This window comes from Gallus gallus, chromosome 3, assembly GCF_016699485.2.
Source record: "Gallus gallus isolate bGalGal1 chromosome 3, bGalGal1.mat.broiler.GRCg7b, whole genome shotgun sequence".
Classification (NCBI taxonomy): Eukaryota; Metazoa; Chordata; class Aves; order Galliformes; family Phasianidae; genus Gallus; species Gallus gallus.
In genome coordinates, this window is record NC_052534.1 from 9474779 (window position 1) to 9492788 (window position 18010).

General features: G+C 43.1%; 1 protein-coding gene across 16 annotated transcripts in view; it reads left to right on the forward strand.

Annotated features, from left to right (window-relative positions):
- Positions 1–18010, forward strand: part of EHBP1 (EH domain binding protein 1) — a 195532-nt gene that overhangs the window by 111423 nt on the left and 66099 nt on the right. For all 16 annotated transcript variants that reach the window (XM_015278098.4, XM_046939158.1, XM_046939161.1 and 13 more), the window contains 2 exons: positions 12532–12710; positions 13356–13404. In XM_015278098.4, the coding sequence (XP_015133584.2) occupies positions 12532–12710; positions 13356–13404 (228 nt within the window). The remainder of the gene's footprint in view (positions 1–12531; positions 12711–13355; positions 13405–18010) is intronic.

Consider the following 18010-nt stretch of genomic DNA (forward strand, 5'->3'; position numbering starts at 1 on the left):
ATCCTCTGTGATTTCAGTTTCTGTTTTGTCCTCTTTAATGAGAGGATTCCCTCAGAAACAAAGAACTGTTCGGTGAGATCAGCTCTGACTCTTAGAACAACCCACATTTGTTTGGGTTAGGCTCCAGCAGCAAGTCCCCTCTCGCCTGCCCTCATAGTTCTATTGGTTGCAGCCACTTCTCTTACAAAGTTTGGGGCACTGGAGCACTTCAGAGTGCGTGGGCAGGCGCAGCATCTCCTCTGGCAGCATACAGCATCCCTGCCAGCTGCAGAAGGAGCCCTGGGGACTGTTCCTCCCCAGCCAGCCTTCTCCTTGGAGCCCACTGCCCTCCCCTTCTGCCCTGCAGACAAGCAGGAGGCAGCGTATGGCTTCACGTACAGCCAGGCTGGGAAACAGGAGCAGCTCACAGTGCCAAGGCTTTATAAAACAGATCATAAAGAATCATTGCAAAAGGACTTTGCAGAAGTATTTATGTATGCTAGGAGACTTTGTGAATACAACTCGTTGAGAAACTGAGCTAAGACTGAAAGTAGCATGTGTGTGATGCATTTATCAACTATCGTTCTCCCACTAGTGCTTCTGTTTGAGCAGTCCATGAATTTTATTGCAGCTGCTGACAAAACTGCTCTTTGAACTGCTCCCCTGAGGAGCTGTAGAGGTGAGGTGGGGATGATTCAAGTGATGTCCATCTGCTTGTTTCCTAGTCTTGTCTTGGGTCATGTTCCTGCTACCTAGCAATCTCCAGAGCCCACAGTTTAAGATGACAAATCCTACAGGTACCTCTAAATATTATTTCAAAGTTCATCTAACTTGTAAGTGATACCCAGTATTATAACAAATGTTGTAGTGTCTGCTGGAGCCTTATTAAGAGCTGCAGTGACAAAGTGGAAGATCTGCTGGCTTCTGTGCCTTCCCAGAAGCTCAGCACTCGCAGCTAGCTCACCGTGTTACCAAAGCTTATGTATGCTCTGCTTTCTTTTATTCTCCCCATTTCAACGATTGTCATAATCATTTCATCTCTTGTTATGCAATTAGAATGTTGCTACACATTTATTAGCAAACTTACTGTCAGACTAGTAGTAATGCTCTAATTTACACTTCCCAAAGCATGGAAATTCCCCTGTAAGGCTCCCTTCTTTTCACTCCTCCACTTATCCTGAGGTGCTCGTGCAGTGAAAAGTATTGCAGGAGGCTCAGATGTGTGAATGATAAGTGCAGTGCACGTTGCAACACCTGGACGTGATCAGACTTGCTAAGGATGATGTACAAGACTTCAGCCTGAGTTTTCTGCATTTGTGCTGGCATTTGACCAAAGCCCTTCTTTCCCCCTTGTAGCTCCTCAGGGTTGTCTGATGGATCTCAGTGCATCCCCCCGCCCAAGGGAGAGCTGCCGATGCCTTCCCCAAAGCCCCTCTGGTAGCACCAGTGCTCCTGCTTGGAAGGCTGTGATCTTCTTCATCCAGGTGTTTCTTAGTCCTGCCTGCAGATGGGCGTTTGGGATCACTAGCAGCTCACACCAGAAGCATGTTAAGCATTGCATCATCCAGGGACCAATTTGAGAGCCTTTCTTTCACGAGTGCTTAATTTTATTTAACCTAACCACAGAAATTAAGTCCAAAGGACACTTAAAATGTAACGCTTCCTTCCTTTCATACGCTGTCAGTTCAAAGGCATAACATCTCTTAAGAATCTTAATCCAGTGGATATTAATGTATTAGGGATCCGGTGATGCCGTCTGTCTTGTCGCCGTGGAGTTGATGATAGTTAAATGGAGTCGTGATTTGAATAGTGTTGAAAGATTGGTGAATCATGAATCCAGCCCTGGCGCTGCTCTGGTCCTTGCTGTAGAAGTGCCCTCTGGAGTTGCCTGTTGAGAGGCTGGCAGCTCTGTACGGCACTCACTATGTGGCACTTGTTACGTAGCCATAATAGTATGTGCTAAAAGCCCTTTCAGGTCCCTTCTGTTGCTACATCCTGACAGTACTTCTCTCTTACTCGATGTTTTCTCTGTTTATGATCTGCAGAGTGTGTTCTTTGAAGTCAAAATAAGCTTTCACCGCAGCTTGTGTCAAAGCGTTTAGTAATGTTAGCTTTAGCATGTAATATTTCAGTCAGAATGATTATTTTCTTATTGATCTGACGATACAGTTTGTATTTTAGGGGCTTGAAAGTAAAAAAAAAAAATAGCACAAATTCCACGCTTCCAAATATGAGGCAAATTTTTAAAGTGGTGTAGTAAATGCTATACTGTATTATGAAAAAACCCATCTATCTCTGCAGACGATGTATGAGCACGTATCCCATTCAGAATTTTATGAGGTAGGTGCTGGGGATCATTGAGGAGTCTTACGTGTGTCAAAGCGAAGCGCAGAAGAAGTGACTGCTGTGCATTGCTGTAACACCCCCAGAACATGGCTAACGCCCAATTACTGCGTGCTTAGACTTGGATGGTAATTACAATTGAGCTGTAAAATATTTTGACAGTTTCCAACTGTTGTGTGGTTATTAGCCAGACATCATATGGGACTGAAGCGCAGGGATTTGATTTGTTTTCTATAAAGAACAGCTTAAATACAGACTTTCAAAATAAACACGTCGCATAAAGCGTTAATCAAAAGCAGCTTTAAATTATTAGCAGCTTTTGTTGACTTGTGCAGGAGAGAATTCCTGTTTTCTGAAGATTCTGATTTCTTAAATGGGACTTGCCATACCTTTATGCTTCGGCTTTTCATTTACAAGCTTTTACTTGTTGAGTGCTAAAAGCATAACCACACCAAATTTAATTTGTAGCATGAAAATGATGTGTGTATTTTTCAAGAGGATAGATTTGCCAGTGTTGGAGCTAGAAAAGCTCGTGTTAATTACGTATTATAAATCAAAAAGGATATTTTCTTTTAGCCCGCATTTCTCCTTTTAGCTGCACAAGTCCTAGCAATTAGCAAACTTGGAGAGTGTAAGAATTCCTGGAAAAATACAGGTTAAGCCAAGTGGCACTTGAATCGGTGCTCCTTTTACGTGTATTTTTATTTTGAAATGAAACTAATAAAGCAAACAAATTCAAAGTGCATGCAAATTAAGCTCCGAGTTGTGCCAGTCTCGTTATGTTCATTAAGCTATTGAATCCTTGAGTAGTGGCTGTTATTCCGTGGAGGCTATTCACAGAATAAGGTGCTATTCAGTGAGGTAAAGATAGCTATCTGCCTTCACGCTGCTTCAGTAACGCTTGCTCCTTTGGGCAACTAAAACAAGAATATTCACATATTCACATCTGCCGTTCCTTCATTTTCTCATCCATCTTTTAGTAATATCTTTGGGTTTCGTTTGGTTTTTATGAAAGCTATGAAGGACGCATTCTGTTTGTGGTGCAGAAGAGTTTTTCAGATGCTATCAACTTGATTTCTGTGGAAAAAAAGGAAAAAGAGCTAAATTGCCTGGCTGTGACATCTCTGCTGTGGCTGAAAGCCATACCCAGCTGGTTCTGTTTCCAATGGATTTATTCTTTGCCTAAATACTTGATTTCACTAAACTGTAATCAGGCCAGGTGGTAGCTTACTGGCTGCTGTCCTGGGTTTGACCTGAGCTATAATCCTACAGATGAAATAGTCTTTCTAATGCACGGTAGCTTTTAAAGTGTTGTTGTGCCTCACTGTGAGAATGTTGTGAATGGGAGAGAGCCTTCCTCAAAGAGAAGGCAGAGTGGCAGGGTTGTGCTTCTCCAGCAGCCTGCCTCTTGGGCAGCTGGAAGGGAACCCACGGCCGTCCTCTGCACAAGTGCTCAGTGGGAGCAGAGGCTGCTCTAGAGGCTGTTGAACCGTGTGTGTTCAAGTCCCTCTACACAGTGATGGTAGGACTGAAACGCATCTTAGACTCGCTCCGTCCTTTTGCTTGGCCAACAGCTAGCTCAGCTTTACGAAAGGAAAGATTTGTTCAGCTTGTTGTTAACGGCCCTCCAGTAATAATGCATCCATAGCTTTCCGAGGTAGTCTGTGCGAGTGCCTCATTATAGTGTTTTACAGATTGCTCCTCCTAACGTCTGACCTGTTGCAATGAGAGCCTGTCAATTCCTTTTGGGTAAACACTGACACGGGGGACAAAGGGCTTGCTTGCTTCTCCGGACTCTTACATGCTTGGAGACTTACTGCATTCCTCTCCTGTATCATTTTTTTCTTTAGAATAAATGAAGTAAATTTGCTCCAGCTTTCTTCAAAGGCTTTTTTTTTTCTTTTTACCTAATCTTTCTCTGGGTTCATCTTCCCTACACTGTGTCGCTGAGAACTTAACATAAAATCTCAGCCGCGGCTTTATTGATGCTGAAGTGGAGTGGGAGAGGCAGTACATGTCTTGCAAGCTTTATTCCTGTCTGTACATCTCAGCATGATGTTTGTCTTTTTCACAACAACCTGATGTTGTTGACTTATGTTCAGCTTGAATACACTGTTTCCCCCACATCCTTTTGTGAAGAGCTGTTACCTAACCAGTTCTTCCTCATCCTGCATTTATGTAAATGATTGCTCCTTCCTATGTTGTACTTGTGCCTATTGAATTTCATCTTGGTTTTTTTTTTTCAGACCTTTTCTCCTTTGTATATGCTCGGAGTTCTCTTTTAATGTGTTTGAAGTCCATCCCAGCTTCATGCCTAGTTTGTCATCCATCTTTTTAACTCAAACTTTTAACACTGAGCCCAGGAAATATGCCCGCAGAATCCCTTTTAATGCATAATTCCAAAAATCATTTCAAACTAGACTCAAATATAGTTTTCCAGTCTGTTTTGCTCCTGTGCTGTGCAAGTCTTGTTAAGGCTGCTCTGAGAACATCTTGGGTAAGATGTAAGAAAAGCTTGCCTACAACCGTAGTGCTGTCCCTGCTGCTGCTCCCCTCCTGCTTGCTGCTGCAGAAGGAAATCGGGCTGCTTGTCACCATTTGTTGATGACAAATTGGTGTTCATTCCTCATCTCCTTTTTAACTTTCATATTTTTACACACAATTGTTTGTTCCACTTTTTTTTTTTTTTTTTCCCATTAGCTTGTTTTCTTCGTATTCTTTTCGTTTTAATGCTTTTAAAAGACTGGAAGGGAACACCATATTTTCCTACTCCTGTGGTTTCTCACCCATCTTCAGGTTTTCAGATTGCCGATTGATTTCAGATGCCGGTTCAGATCGGCTCTTCCAGCACCCTAAGATTACATTAAACATGTCCAGCCGATCTGAAGGCTTCTGCCTTATCTAAATTGTTTCCACACCTGGCTGAAACCTGACCTTTTTGTGGCTGATATTAGCACTGCTAGTCTCCAGCTTGCAGCTGACTTGTAGAATAAAGGCTGATGAAGAAAATAGGAAGGCACTGAGCATTTCAGATGGCTCTGTATCATCTCTGTGTAGCTCCTTCTTACCACTGAGTGGTGAAGCAACCTTTTAAGTAACATCTTGTTGTTGTTTGTAGAGCAGAGTATTAGCAGAGTGGGCTGCTAATGCAGGAGTTTAGCAAGGCTAAAACTGATTTGTTACTGTTAGGCTCCCATTCATTTCTAGCTATCCTAAGGAGCTAAGAGCCGTGTTGGTGTCTGGTCTAAGCTCATGGACACCAGAAATTCATGCAAAGTGATACGAAGCGCTCATTTTATTACTACTCTCCGTTAAGAAGCATTGCCCAGACTTCAGAGGCACCGTGGGTGCTTGTACCATCAAAACCAAATTTAGAAATAAGGAGTGTTCCAAGTCCAAGCACCCGGGTTGTTCTCCTCTGTTAGTGCAACACCTGTGCGAATCTGGCCTGTGTTGTGCTCCCCAGCAGTTGAAACAAAGATTTCTCATAGGCAGAGACTAATGCTGCCATAAATCTACCTATGGCTCTGCGTGAGTACAGGCGGTGCAGTAGGTTTACAAAACAGGTATCTGTAACTTTCTGTGGAGCAATGTCACTGTAGTGATACAACAACACAAGGTTGCCTGAAAAAACATCTTGAAATGTTTTGAAGAGTGGGAGAATGACTTGCATTTCTTTGATGGCTCCTGTTAAAAGAAAAAAAACAGCAGAAATTCCTGCAAAAGCAGCAAGAGTTCACTGTTTTTAGGAAGAATTGGCAGTGACTATCATTTTTAGCCTGCCTTGTGCTTTCTTTTAGAAGAAATTCTTGTGACCTTTTCTGACAAGCTCTAACACTTCCATTGTTCGCTGCAGGCCTTTGAAATGTGGCAGAGATAGCCTTGGGCCCAGGGAGGTGCGTTTTGCTAGTTCAGTTCCCATTTAACAAAGTTAAAAGCTTTGAAAATTGCTATTCCTCATCTGTGGTTTGAGTTGCTTAATTCTGGCAAGCTGCCCAAACCCCTGAACCTTTCCATCGTGGCCGAGTGCCAGGGATTGTGAACCAGCAGCATCCTGGCGGCTCCACTGGCTCTCTCAGCACACACTGAGGGGAGCAGAGCACTGGGGAAAGGGAGGTGGGCACGGGGAAACTGCCCGTCTCCCAGGGGCAGAAAAATGGGGCCCTGTCCCTACATGTAAGCTCTTAGCACTGTTATGGTGCATGTGAGTGCAGCAGAGAGAGCTTGGTATTTGCTTCTGCTTAGTGCAATGAATTCAATACCTTTTCCCGCTGTTGTTTTAAGTGAAAATACTTTGTTCAGGACAAAGATTATGCAACCTCGGGGAAGAGAAAGCAGCCGAGCCTCAACTCATCCTTTTATAAGACTGGAAGCTGAGAAGGAGCTCTCTTGGACGTTTTTTTTCTCGACTGTGCTGACCATCAGGTGAAATGACTTGCACACCAGTAACCAAGTCCATTATGTTGTCTCAGATTAGTTTCTCCTTTACCAGCTCATTAACATAATCTTCTCCTTGCCCTTAGCGAATAAATGTTGGGGTTCTCAACCCAGTGAGTGAGCTACCTCCCCTTCCCATGTGGTGCTGCTGCTGTCTGCAAGGAGCCTCCACAACAGCAGGTGGTCATCGATGGCTACTCAGCTTTGGACAAACTGTCTGTCTTGTTCTTAATGAATTCCCACCAGCAGACAGGCTCTGTGTGCTGTTGCCCAAGTGAGGAAATTGTCCGGTTGTTGGTGTGTTGTGGCTTGTGGTTCTGAAGGTTTAGAGTTCAGTTCCTGAATACTTGCTTTTCTTTCATCCTCTTAATCCCCAGCAATAAAAACTGAACCAAAACAAAACCCTAATGTTAAAGATTACGCTGAGACAATTCATTGCTAGGCAAAATAAAAGCTGAAAGAAGGTTACCAGATAATTAGAAAAATTACAAAATTTTTGTAGCAAGTATGAATTGCCAGATTGAAGGCAGCCTGTTACTGTAATGTCTCCCATTTTTTGTGTGCTCTATGACTGTAGTTTGTACATGGGTACAGATTTCAGTTGTGCGGCTGCTTTTCATGACTTTCTGCTGGCCCACCTCCACAGTCAGTGCCTGGACCAAAATATCCAGACCAGAAGAGGCAGCTGTCTGTGGGGCTGCCACATAGTTCTTTGTGCAAATTGGAAGGGGTCTGAAGAAGGACAACTGCTTCATTGTGCGGATGTTGCTTGTCTGAGGTGCTGTGGATGTGTACACCAGGTTCATGCTTGGTAGCATCTTTGAGTTCTCATGATAGCTGATTCACTTTACTGGCTCAGGCAAGTGATTTCATTCAGGCTGCTTCCGTGTTTGTAAAATACCAATTGTGAGCCTCTAGTGTGTCAATAAATTCATTTACTCATTGCGCAGCGCCCTAATATTGTATGATGGCTATCCTGCCGGAGATCACAGGGAAGCTGGAATTCTATTTTGGATACAGGATTTGTATCATACGTCTTAAATGAAGCTTAGTGCCATGCACTGTCAATGAACAACGGTATGGACTAACGAGCGACAACTTTTGACCTTGAGCAATGATGGCTAGGGATCGTGTGAGAAGAAATGACAGTGATGATTAGAATCAAAAACGCCATCATAATGTTTGTTTGAGGGGTTGGACGAGTAAAAAGTTATGTTGATCAAACTAACCCAAGCATGAGGGACAGGCTGGGACCAGAAGTGATGGCACGTTGAAGGATAGCCGGTATTTGTATGATTGAGCCATGAACAGCATAAACTATGCTAGTTTAGAAGGAAGAATGACAAAGGGAGCTGGGCCTGCGGAGGACAGGGAATGCAGGGGTGGCATCTCGGGCTGGCTGTGCTTCATGATGGCATGCAGTACCTTCACTGGTTCTCCCATAGGTCCGAAGTATTCAGGTAAACACAGTGTAATTCAACTTTAGGCTGAATCGTCCTCCTCCAGCTAAAAACGTTGTTGTCTACAGAGCTATAACTGTTCCATACCCTGGCATTTTAGGTATCATGAACTTTTTGCTGCTTTCCTTTTCTTGTCCCAAGTAGAATTTGGAAAAGCTCTTTCCAGCTTCACGGCCATCAAAATATGTAAGAGACAGCTGAAACCCTTAGGGTGAGCTAGTTCCACCTCGCAGGTAAACAGCAGACTTGAGGCTTGTCCCAAGGATTTCACCTTCCTTCCTACCTGGCAAAACTTGCAAAAGGTTTTAAAAGCTTTTAAGATGAAAGTTTGTATTTTGTTGTATATCCGCAATAGCTGTGGGCACAATCAGAAGAATGAGGAAGGCATAGCTTTGGGTGAGGACTGATGGATAACAGAACTAACATTTCTTTCTGGGAAATATGCGTGCACTGTCCTCACCAGAGGAAAAGAGCAGTGCTGCTTGAATTCTGTTGTGTCCTCATAATGTTATGGTGGATTGCCACTTAAAAAGCAAATAGCTGGACAAAGAATAACTATATGAAGAGCGGTTCAGTAGAGATGGGTTATGAGGATGTTTTTCCATCTTTGGAATAGAACAGAAAGCAATTTTATTCTGTCTTTGCAGACTTCCATCTTCTATTTCTGTCCTGTTATGGGGTAAAAACTGGCTTTTGGCTTAAGCCTGGACTGTTCCACGGGGCGGTATAAACAGTACTGAGAGCACACTGGATTTGCACAGACTTTTCCAATAGCATGAACTCTATTAAATGAGCTGTATACAGTTTTAGAATACTGCCGGGCGTGGCAATTCCTGTGGGTAGAGCTCCATGTTGTCTGAAAAATGAAATTCTAAAAGATCACCCTGATGATGATGATGATACATGATAAATGATATGCTTGACTGACACACATTGGGTTTACTTTGGTCTGTGATGTTTTTCAGATGGTGTCTCAGTTCAGCTGAGTTTCTGAACCTCTTTCTGCATCTAGCTGTATGTCCCACCTATCTGTGGGTTCTGTTCATTTACCTTATCTTGCATTTTAATGGTTTCACAACGTTCAGTGAGCTGGTTGGCACCGCAGCTTTGATAGGGATGAGGGAAAATCCCTTTTGCTTTCCTCAGTCAAATAAGTCAGGGACTGTTGCCTGCACTTGCTCCTCGAGGAACACAACTTGTTTGCTGGCTGCTTGCAGGTCTTCCTCATGCTGACTTTTAGCCCTATCTCAATATTGGCCTACCTTCTCCTGCAGATTATTACTTTTCCTCTGTAGGGAGCAGTGTACATTAACAAAACTCAAACCACACGAGCCTTCTACCCAAATTCCCACAGCTCCTTCCTCCTTTTCCCTTGCTCCTCTCCATGGCTGCTCTTGGCCCTCTCCCTTTCAGCGCTGGCTCCATGGCCATACATTCCTGTCGCCGGTTCCCACAGTGGGTTTCTTGTAACCAGCAATGCATCTGGTGCTGCAGCAAAACAGTTATTTGAATAGTTGGAAGTGTCAAAATGCAGCCTAATATCTAAAGCTTTGGATCCTCTTGTTAATGGTCTGGTGGGATAGTCTCCCAAGGGCAAAAACGCATGATATGCAACATATTAATTAAGCTACCAGAACATGTAAAAGGAGGATAAAATATAGACTTAGGGCTTCTGCTTACAATGAAACATGGAGAGGGTGAAGCTGGGGCTGGCTGCACAGGCAGATCCACCCACACGGGGATGCAGTCGGCTCTGCACCCACCATGCCATTAACCCCCAGCTGGGGAGTGACCGCTGCTCAGCAGGGGATCTGGGCCTCTCCCATGGGTGCTCCTGCTTTGTTAGTGGCGTCGCCAAACGAGTTCTCGGGGGCTTTGGGTTTGAACGTACAAAGCCAAGCTGGGACTGCTTGAAGTTCAGAACAGTGGCATAGTCAACACTTAAAAGAATTGTGCAAGGAAAGGCGAAGTGAGCTGTTAGTTCGTTTGATCAGTTCCTGCCGTTCTGAAAGACAAGGGCTAGAAATGGGTGTTTGGTGGTGTTTGTATTTGTTCTGAACTTGGAACTAATCTGTACTACCTGCAGGTATCGAAAGACAGTATTTTCCATCATGATTTCACCAAAAGGAAAACCCTTAAGCTAAATTTTCTTAACCCTTGTAAAGCAGTGTCGGGTGCTCGTGCAGGTTTGCCATTGTTCACCCGTGTGTCTTGGGCTGAAAGCTTTTATCATAGATTAAATAACAAAAGCTTTCACTCAGGTGCTGAATGAGAGCATACTATTATCATAATATTAACTTCACCTTTATCTGAAGAACTCGCAGTGCTAAATCTGGAGAGAAAGCAGGATATAATTTCTGCTTTATCAGCTGGAGAAGGGAAAACTAAATTGCATTGTGCACACGCTGAAATCTCGCACCTTCTGAATAAAGCACTTTTAGAAAATCTGAAGCCAATGGAAGCACAACTTTGGGGAAAAAAAGGTCCAACTTTGAATTTTCAAGGGATTGTACTCTGGATTTAATAAATAGATAATTTTTAAATAAATGGTGAAATTCAGCGGAATGTATTGATTTAACAGCTTCATCTGTCCTTTTGTAAAACCTGGTTTTCAGTTTTAGATGTGTAATTAAGGCGTTTGAATGGTGAGGTTGCCCAAGGCCATTGCAGAGTTAACTAAATGCGTTCAGATGGAGGTGTGAACAGTTCGTGTTTCTGTGGAGAGCTTCAGCAACAAGTATGAGGGCTTTATAACTACATGTGATGGGTTTGCTAAGCAGTGCCGTGTGCTTTGACAGAAGTAGCTCCCTACGTACCAAACAGTGTTCTACAGATGTATTATTCCCACGTGTATGATTTCGATATCGAGTCTGTTTCAAATAACATATCACCTTAGATTTAGGAGTGATGGCTTTTCTTTTTTTGCTCGTGTTTGGGAGAAGAAGACCGTGATTCTGTGTTGCGTCACTCTGAATCTGGAGTAACTGTCTGCAGGGTCCTAAGTGTATTTGTTGCTCTGGTTTAAGTCTGAGGCATGGATAAGGTTTATCAGGGATTGCTTCTTCTCCTTCTTCCCTATGTTGTGTATCCCCATTAAGATGTTAATTCAGTGTAATGAGAGATGTTTGTCTCATCATTACATCTGTGCGCACTGATTGGAATCACCGACAGGACTGACAAAGCACTTCTGACCGAGTTGTTGCGTACGTACGTTCTGGTATTGGACGTCACAGGAAAGTACACGTTTTGCTCTTTCTGAGGGAGCTGGCAGTGTGTCTATCTGATGGTGGAGGAGCGGTGTTTGTAAAACAACTTTTCAGGGCTGACTGTCAAAGAAAATGAAAAATTGCTTTCCTGATTCTGTGAATTCTCTTCCCCAGAAGCAGTGAAACCATAAATCAGTGTTGCTGGCAGCTAATTGCTGAGCACTGACATGCTTCAGTCAAGTGGGGGCATCATTGGTCTTTCACAACCAGGCAATATGGCCAGAACTGCTCTATTTTATAAAATATCGCTCTATTTTAACCCTAATTTGGGGAGACTCTGGCTATGAGGTGTGCAAGTAGCGTATTCGTGTATACGTGCTTTTAATTGCTTTCTGTTGGAAAAATAAGGGGGTCAGATTTTCCTCTCTGATTCAGACTTTGGAGTTGTGTCAGGCAAATAATTCTGTTCAATTACATCTCAGAAGTTTTGCAAGTGATGGTATTTTTGTAGTGAAATGAGGGCGTGTTTCTTGAAAGCATCGGCTGCAATTACTGAGTTCTCTGCTGAATTCTGTGGTGAATGCCAAACACTTGAAATAAAATTGGTTTTGTATTCTATTCCATTGTAATTCTTCTCTTGTGTGAACAGGAATATTACTCAAAGTGTCAAAATACTTTTTTGGGGAACTATTAACCTATTAGCTGATGGTCCCTGTGAAAAACCACCTCTGATACAATGCAGACAGAGCTTCCTTTCCTATACTGAAACCCACACATCCGTGTGGTAAAGCTGCACGGGGGTGGCTGGGAGTGGTGGATGGATGGAGCCCCGCAGCCTAGCAGGATGTGGCAGATTGGACTCTGTGCCACCATAGCTCAGGATCCCATCACAGTCTGTGTGTCGGTGTCCTTTGGAGCCGAGGGCAGCGATGGGGGATAACAACTTGCAGTTTGTGTCTTGTGCAAGTTGCAGTCGTGGTAAACTGACAGCTGTGTGGGACATCACCTCACATCAAAGGAGACTGATCATCCGGTTAGGCCAATTAATGTTAATTCTCGTCTTCCATTAAATTCTTTTCTCTTTTTTCTTTCTTCTTTTTTTCCAGCCGAGCCCCATACCAAGTCCCGTGCTGGGGAGGAAGCCAAATGCAAGTCAGTCCCTGCTCGTGTGGTGCAAAGAAGTTACAAAGAACTATAGGGGAGTGAAAATCACCAATTTTACAACGTCATGGAGAAACGGGCTCTCCTTCTGTGCAATACTGCATCACTTTAGACCAGATCTCATGTAAGTCGCGTGCTTTCTGCCTGCATAAGTTAACTGTCATAGAAATATACAGCATAGAACTTCGCCTAAAAAGCAAATCTCCGTTCATTTCAGGTGCAGGTCTGTTTTGCCCTTTCCTTTTTAAAAGAGAAATCGTCCTATCTAAGAAAGCAGGTTGAGGAATGCTCCAACTTGCCGACCTCTCTGCTCTCCCCCTGTTGCCCAAACAACTGTTTCTCCCCTCGACGTGATTTGTTTTTTCTTCTCCCTAATCTTACACAAAGAACTGACTTCAAGATGATTATGAAAATTGTGCTAGTGTTGAAATGAGATGAGAGAAATAAGCCCGTAGCTCTTTGTACTCTGACAAGGAGAGATTACCTCCTGGTAAATGTGGTTGTCAAGGCCAGCCTTCAGCCCCTGCCTTAACTTCTTTTTGAGATGGAAAGCTCCAGGCAATGAAACGTGTCATCGGGGCTTGTTTGTTTATTTATTTATTTATCCCTTTAATTTTCCACGCTATTAGTTTTGTTGATTGAATTGCTGTGAAATTGCTAGTTACTGTATGATATTATTGCATGTCAAATTTTTTAGATTCGGTTTGTTTTTAAAACTGCTGCTTTTATCAAATACTGTACATACCCACTGTGCCATTTTCCCCCTCAGTGACTACAAGTCCCTGAATCCTCAAGATATTAAAGAGAACAACAAAAAGGTAAGAACTGCCAGGAAGGAAAAAAAATACAGACGTAGCTTCAATTTTGGCTTCGCTGCAGGTTTTTATTAATTTTGGGAAAGTGATGTTGTTTTGTAAGGTCAGAACTGCAGCTCACAGAAGGTATTCAGCCTCCTGTGGCTCAAATCGGATGCATTATTGACTCCAGTTTGCCATGGTCTTTAACATTCACCACAAGTGCAAGGCTGGCATTAGGCTTTAATATTTCTACGGCCTACGTTAACTGCAAAAGCAGAGGAAGGGCTGAGCAGCATTTTGTGAGCATTTCTCCTATTTGTTTCTTCTATCACACACATAATTAAAAAAAAAATGGAACTGTTCTCAGATTGTGCTGTATGAGACTCCTCTTTCTTTTAATAGGGCTCTGTGTATCAGTCACGGTCAGTTTTGCTACTGTAGTGAATTTTGCATTTTTAAAGCTGGCATTTTATACCTATCTTGAGACTGTACAGCTGAAAGAGACGGCGGGTGCAGAACCTGTGCTTTTCTGCAGCAGGGAAAGTTTAGGTTGAGAAGTGCTGGGACAACACTTGGCAAACAGACCCAACTGTTTGCAGAGTGCTTGCAGCATTGAGCACCATATACCTCCGCGGTGCAGAGATGGGAAATATTTCTCTGGGAGAAGCAGCAACTTATTTGGGGAATCACCAGAAGGCCTTTATTTCCGCTCCTGGTTTTAGATACGTTGCAAACTTTGGGATTTTCACATGCCTGAGTTTGGCCCTAAGGACATGTAGAAATGATAATTTTCATGTGAGTCACTGATAGTAAAATGGTTCCTGAAGATTGTCTGATAATTGTTTTTAAGTGCCTTTCTTCTCCGCGTTGTGGCTTTACTTCTGTCCTGCTTTAAATGTGCTGGCTCACACAGGGAGGAAGGTTTGATGTATTTTGAGTAAATCAATGAAGTTCGGTACTATATAGAAAATATAACTACAGAACTTTAGATTGTAGATATGTGGAATTTCTGAAAGTGCTTTATTGAAGTTCAGTTGTATTTAGGATAATTATGTGTCTGAACACTTACCCATTAGCCAGAAAGTTACATGTTAAAACAGTGGTTAAGTGTTACAGATAATGAAATACCCCCGAACTGCTCTTATCTAACGACTGATTTGCCCAGTGATATCCTCTCCATAATAATACAGCGCCTTGTGATGACCTGAGTGGATTACCCGGGACATCACAGCCTTGTCTGTGACCGTGTGGTTTTGTACTTCAAGTTTCATTGGCTGTACGGGCTAATTAAGCTGGATTGTAACAAAAGAAAAGAGTAGATTGTTAATTAAAAACGTTAGCAGTGCGATCAGTCATCTTTTCTTTATGAAACTGTGATGGCAAACGGGGAACTTTGTAGCCCGTCTCTCTAGCAGGATCTCGTTCCAGTCCTGAAGGAGCTATGATTGTTGTTATTGTGCAGTTTTGCCTTTCATCACTCCGCAGCCCTCTGCCTGACAGCTACATCGAGTATCTCAGTTGCTTCCTGCAGATTTATTTCCTGGTCTCACACAGTTCTGCCCGATAACCCCACGTGCCCTCGGTGGGAGTGAACGCAGCGCTGCCAACAATGGCTGCCTGTAAATTCCATGCAGATATGGAGCACGTGTGACAGCGATTCCTCCTCACCAATTAAAATAACATCTGTGGGTGAATAGGACAGTTTTCTTTGTCTGAAGCATCTCTTTTTTTTCCCCTCCCAGGAAAGGAGCTAAGAGGTGGCTGTGACCATAAATTAAATGTTAACCTGTAGGAGTATGTCTTGCAAAAGTGTGCAACCTGGTTTGTATTTAAAAAAAAACAAACAAACAAAAAGAGAGAGAGGAAATCTTAAGAAAGAACTTATGTGGTGTAATTGCTGTGCATAATTACACCTTGATTCTAAAAAGCCCATCACTGAGGTTTCTTTATAATGCACGCAAGTCATTTGCCAAAGTGGTGCTGCCAGCAATGCTGAATCAAAAAGGGCATTTACCTGCGACATCTGATCCGGGCAGGGATGTCAGTGCGTTATGTAATTGGGAAGTGGCTGGGAACTGCCTGGGTGCTCCCGCTGATGGATCGCGACTGACGGCTGTCAGTCCATGTGCAGGAAATGAAAAACGCTTCATCAAGAAGCACTAAATAGGTTCAATGTCCTGACCAGACCGGTAGGTATAACTGTCTCTCTTAAAAAAAACCAACCACATATTTTTGGTGCATTGTGCTCAGTGCAATTTCCAATTTCGGGAACAAAAGAGAAAGCAGGGCTACCTCTGAGAAGATTAAAGTCATTGCTATACAGTGACTGATAGGTTTTCAGCCGGTTGTGGTTCTACTTAAATCTCCTATGTACCAAACTATACCCATATAACCTTCCCAATTATGTTATCCAACTTTTTAATTGTATTTTATTTGACTATTTCCATTTGCTCTTTGGTAAATCACGGTGAATAGTTCATTATGCTATGAAGTAGATTCATCTAATCTAATCTACTTCTAATCTATGAAGTAGATTCATCAGTAGTACTTCATCATGAAGAAGATTCTTTCATTTGAATGATTGCTGTTTGGAAATGTTGATATATATTCTGAATATTCAATTGGCGCATCCAGTTTCAGGATGCCTTTGATGATGTTTCTTCCAGTTTTTGACCATTTCCCATGTGGTTCCTCAGTGCATTTGTACTTGAGTGATCACCTTCACAAAATTACCATTTCATAAGGAAAGAACCATTTTAAAACATACATTTGAACAGGGAAAGGTAGAGTTACAGGGTTAGTGCTGAGTTAAAAGTGGCATTGTCTCCTCACCTTTAAACTGGCAGCCATATTTTTATAACAGGTGCTCATGATCACATCCACAGTTTGATTCCACAAAATGGTAAGCACACATTTAATGGTGTGTGTGGGAGTTGCTAGCTGGCCTCAGAAGGATCAGGCAGGAACGTGGCTAAACACGCGCGTAAACATTTGCAAAATCAGGGCTTAGGTATGCCTCTGTTTAACGAAGTGTAATTTGACTTGGAAAATGCTTTCTCATGCTCTGTTGACGCCACATTACAAACTAGTTACCAACCAGTTAGAGACACTGGGCATTTGTCAACACACTGGAAAGTCAAGAAGCTCCTGGGTTCCCAACAGTGGAGGAGAAGGCGTCACACACAGCCATGGACACGTGCAGTGTCTTATTGCTATTTATAGCACTAATGGCTGTAAAGCATTTGCATGCCCATCTAGATATCTTGTGCACTTCAAAAGCAGCTGAGCGAGAATGTGCATTGTCCAGACTGGCAAGGAGAGGAATGGGAAAGAAGCGTCTGTCATTGTGGTTGTTAACCCCAGGTGTCCTGGAAGAACTGAGCCGCTTGTAGGTGTGATTTGCTTCTCCACCAAGGGGAGTGGTCCTTTCCAGTTTCATCTTCTGCTGCAGTGTCACCACGTTGAGCAGGTGCCTTTTCTAACAGCTCTGAAACACTGTCCCCTCCTACACTTCACAGACCCTGGGAAGTATGCCTGGGATTTGGTTTTATTAGCACATAAATAACAAGTTAAGAGTGTAATAAAGAGTTCGGGTCAAGTTACATCTATGGGCTTTTGATGCTCTGGACTGCTAACCCAAGCCTAGGTCTTTTCATTCCTGAAATGCCAACTCCAACTGTCCTCAGTGAGGGGCATCAGGTTAGTTATGGCACCACATCAGCTCTGACCCACTTAGTGAGTCAAGCAGCAAACCCTGGTGCTGCATCCATTCTGCAGGCCAGGATGGATGTCTTGCTCTGCTTCCCAAGGCAGCCTGCTGTGGGTGAGCGTCCATCCATCCTTCCTGTGCCCTTAGGCTGCCCACCTACAGACCCATCCATTTCCTGTTCTTCTGCTCTGTCTGGAGCCTCTTATCAGCAAATACAATGTCTGTGTTTTGTGCTGCTGCTCCTCCTATATCTAAGCATAGCTCCTCTCTTGCAAGTGACATGGCCATCTCTCATAGTCAGCCTTCCCATAAAGCGATTCATGCAATTCAAAGATCAGCAGTGAACATTGGCTGCCGTGAAAGGGAGTGCTCTGAAAACCAAGAGGATATGAAATTGCAATTAATTTCCCTCCTCTTTCTTTTCTCCAGCCTTCCACAACTAAGTCAATAAGGGAAATAGTGTATAACCAGAGCAGAGCTGAAGTCAAAGGTATGCATTACTGTTTCCTTGCAAAAGGACAGGTTCCCTTCTGTGTCTTAAATGTAGGACCTTTTTTTTTGTTAGAAAGGCTGCTGGAGCAGCTGTTGGCATTTTGGAGCCTTGCAGAAGAGGGTAGGCAGGAGCTGCAAGGCTGCCTGGTAGGAGGAGCTGGGCTTTGCTAACAGAAGGCCTTCTGCAGCCTGTAGATGCAGCAGTGTGTTCCAGGGTTAACCCAGGGTAGTAATAATTAATTGTAAATTGAGAAACGGCTTTAACTCTTCAAAAGTAGAAAAAACTGATGCACCAAGCCCACTCAGAACAGAAAGAACATGATGTGGCCTCACAAACCAGAAGGCTTTCACTCTTCAGCTTCTACAAAGGAAGGTAAAGCATGAATGAAATACACTCTTTTTTGTAATTTTATGCTGAATTTACAC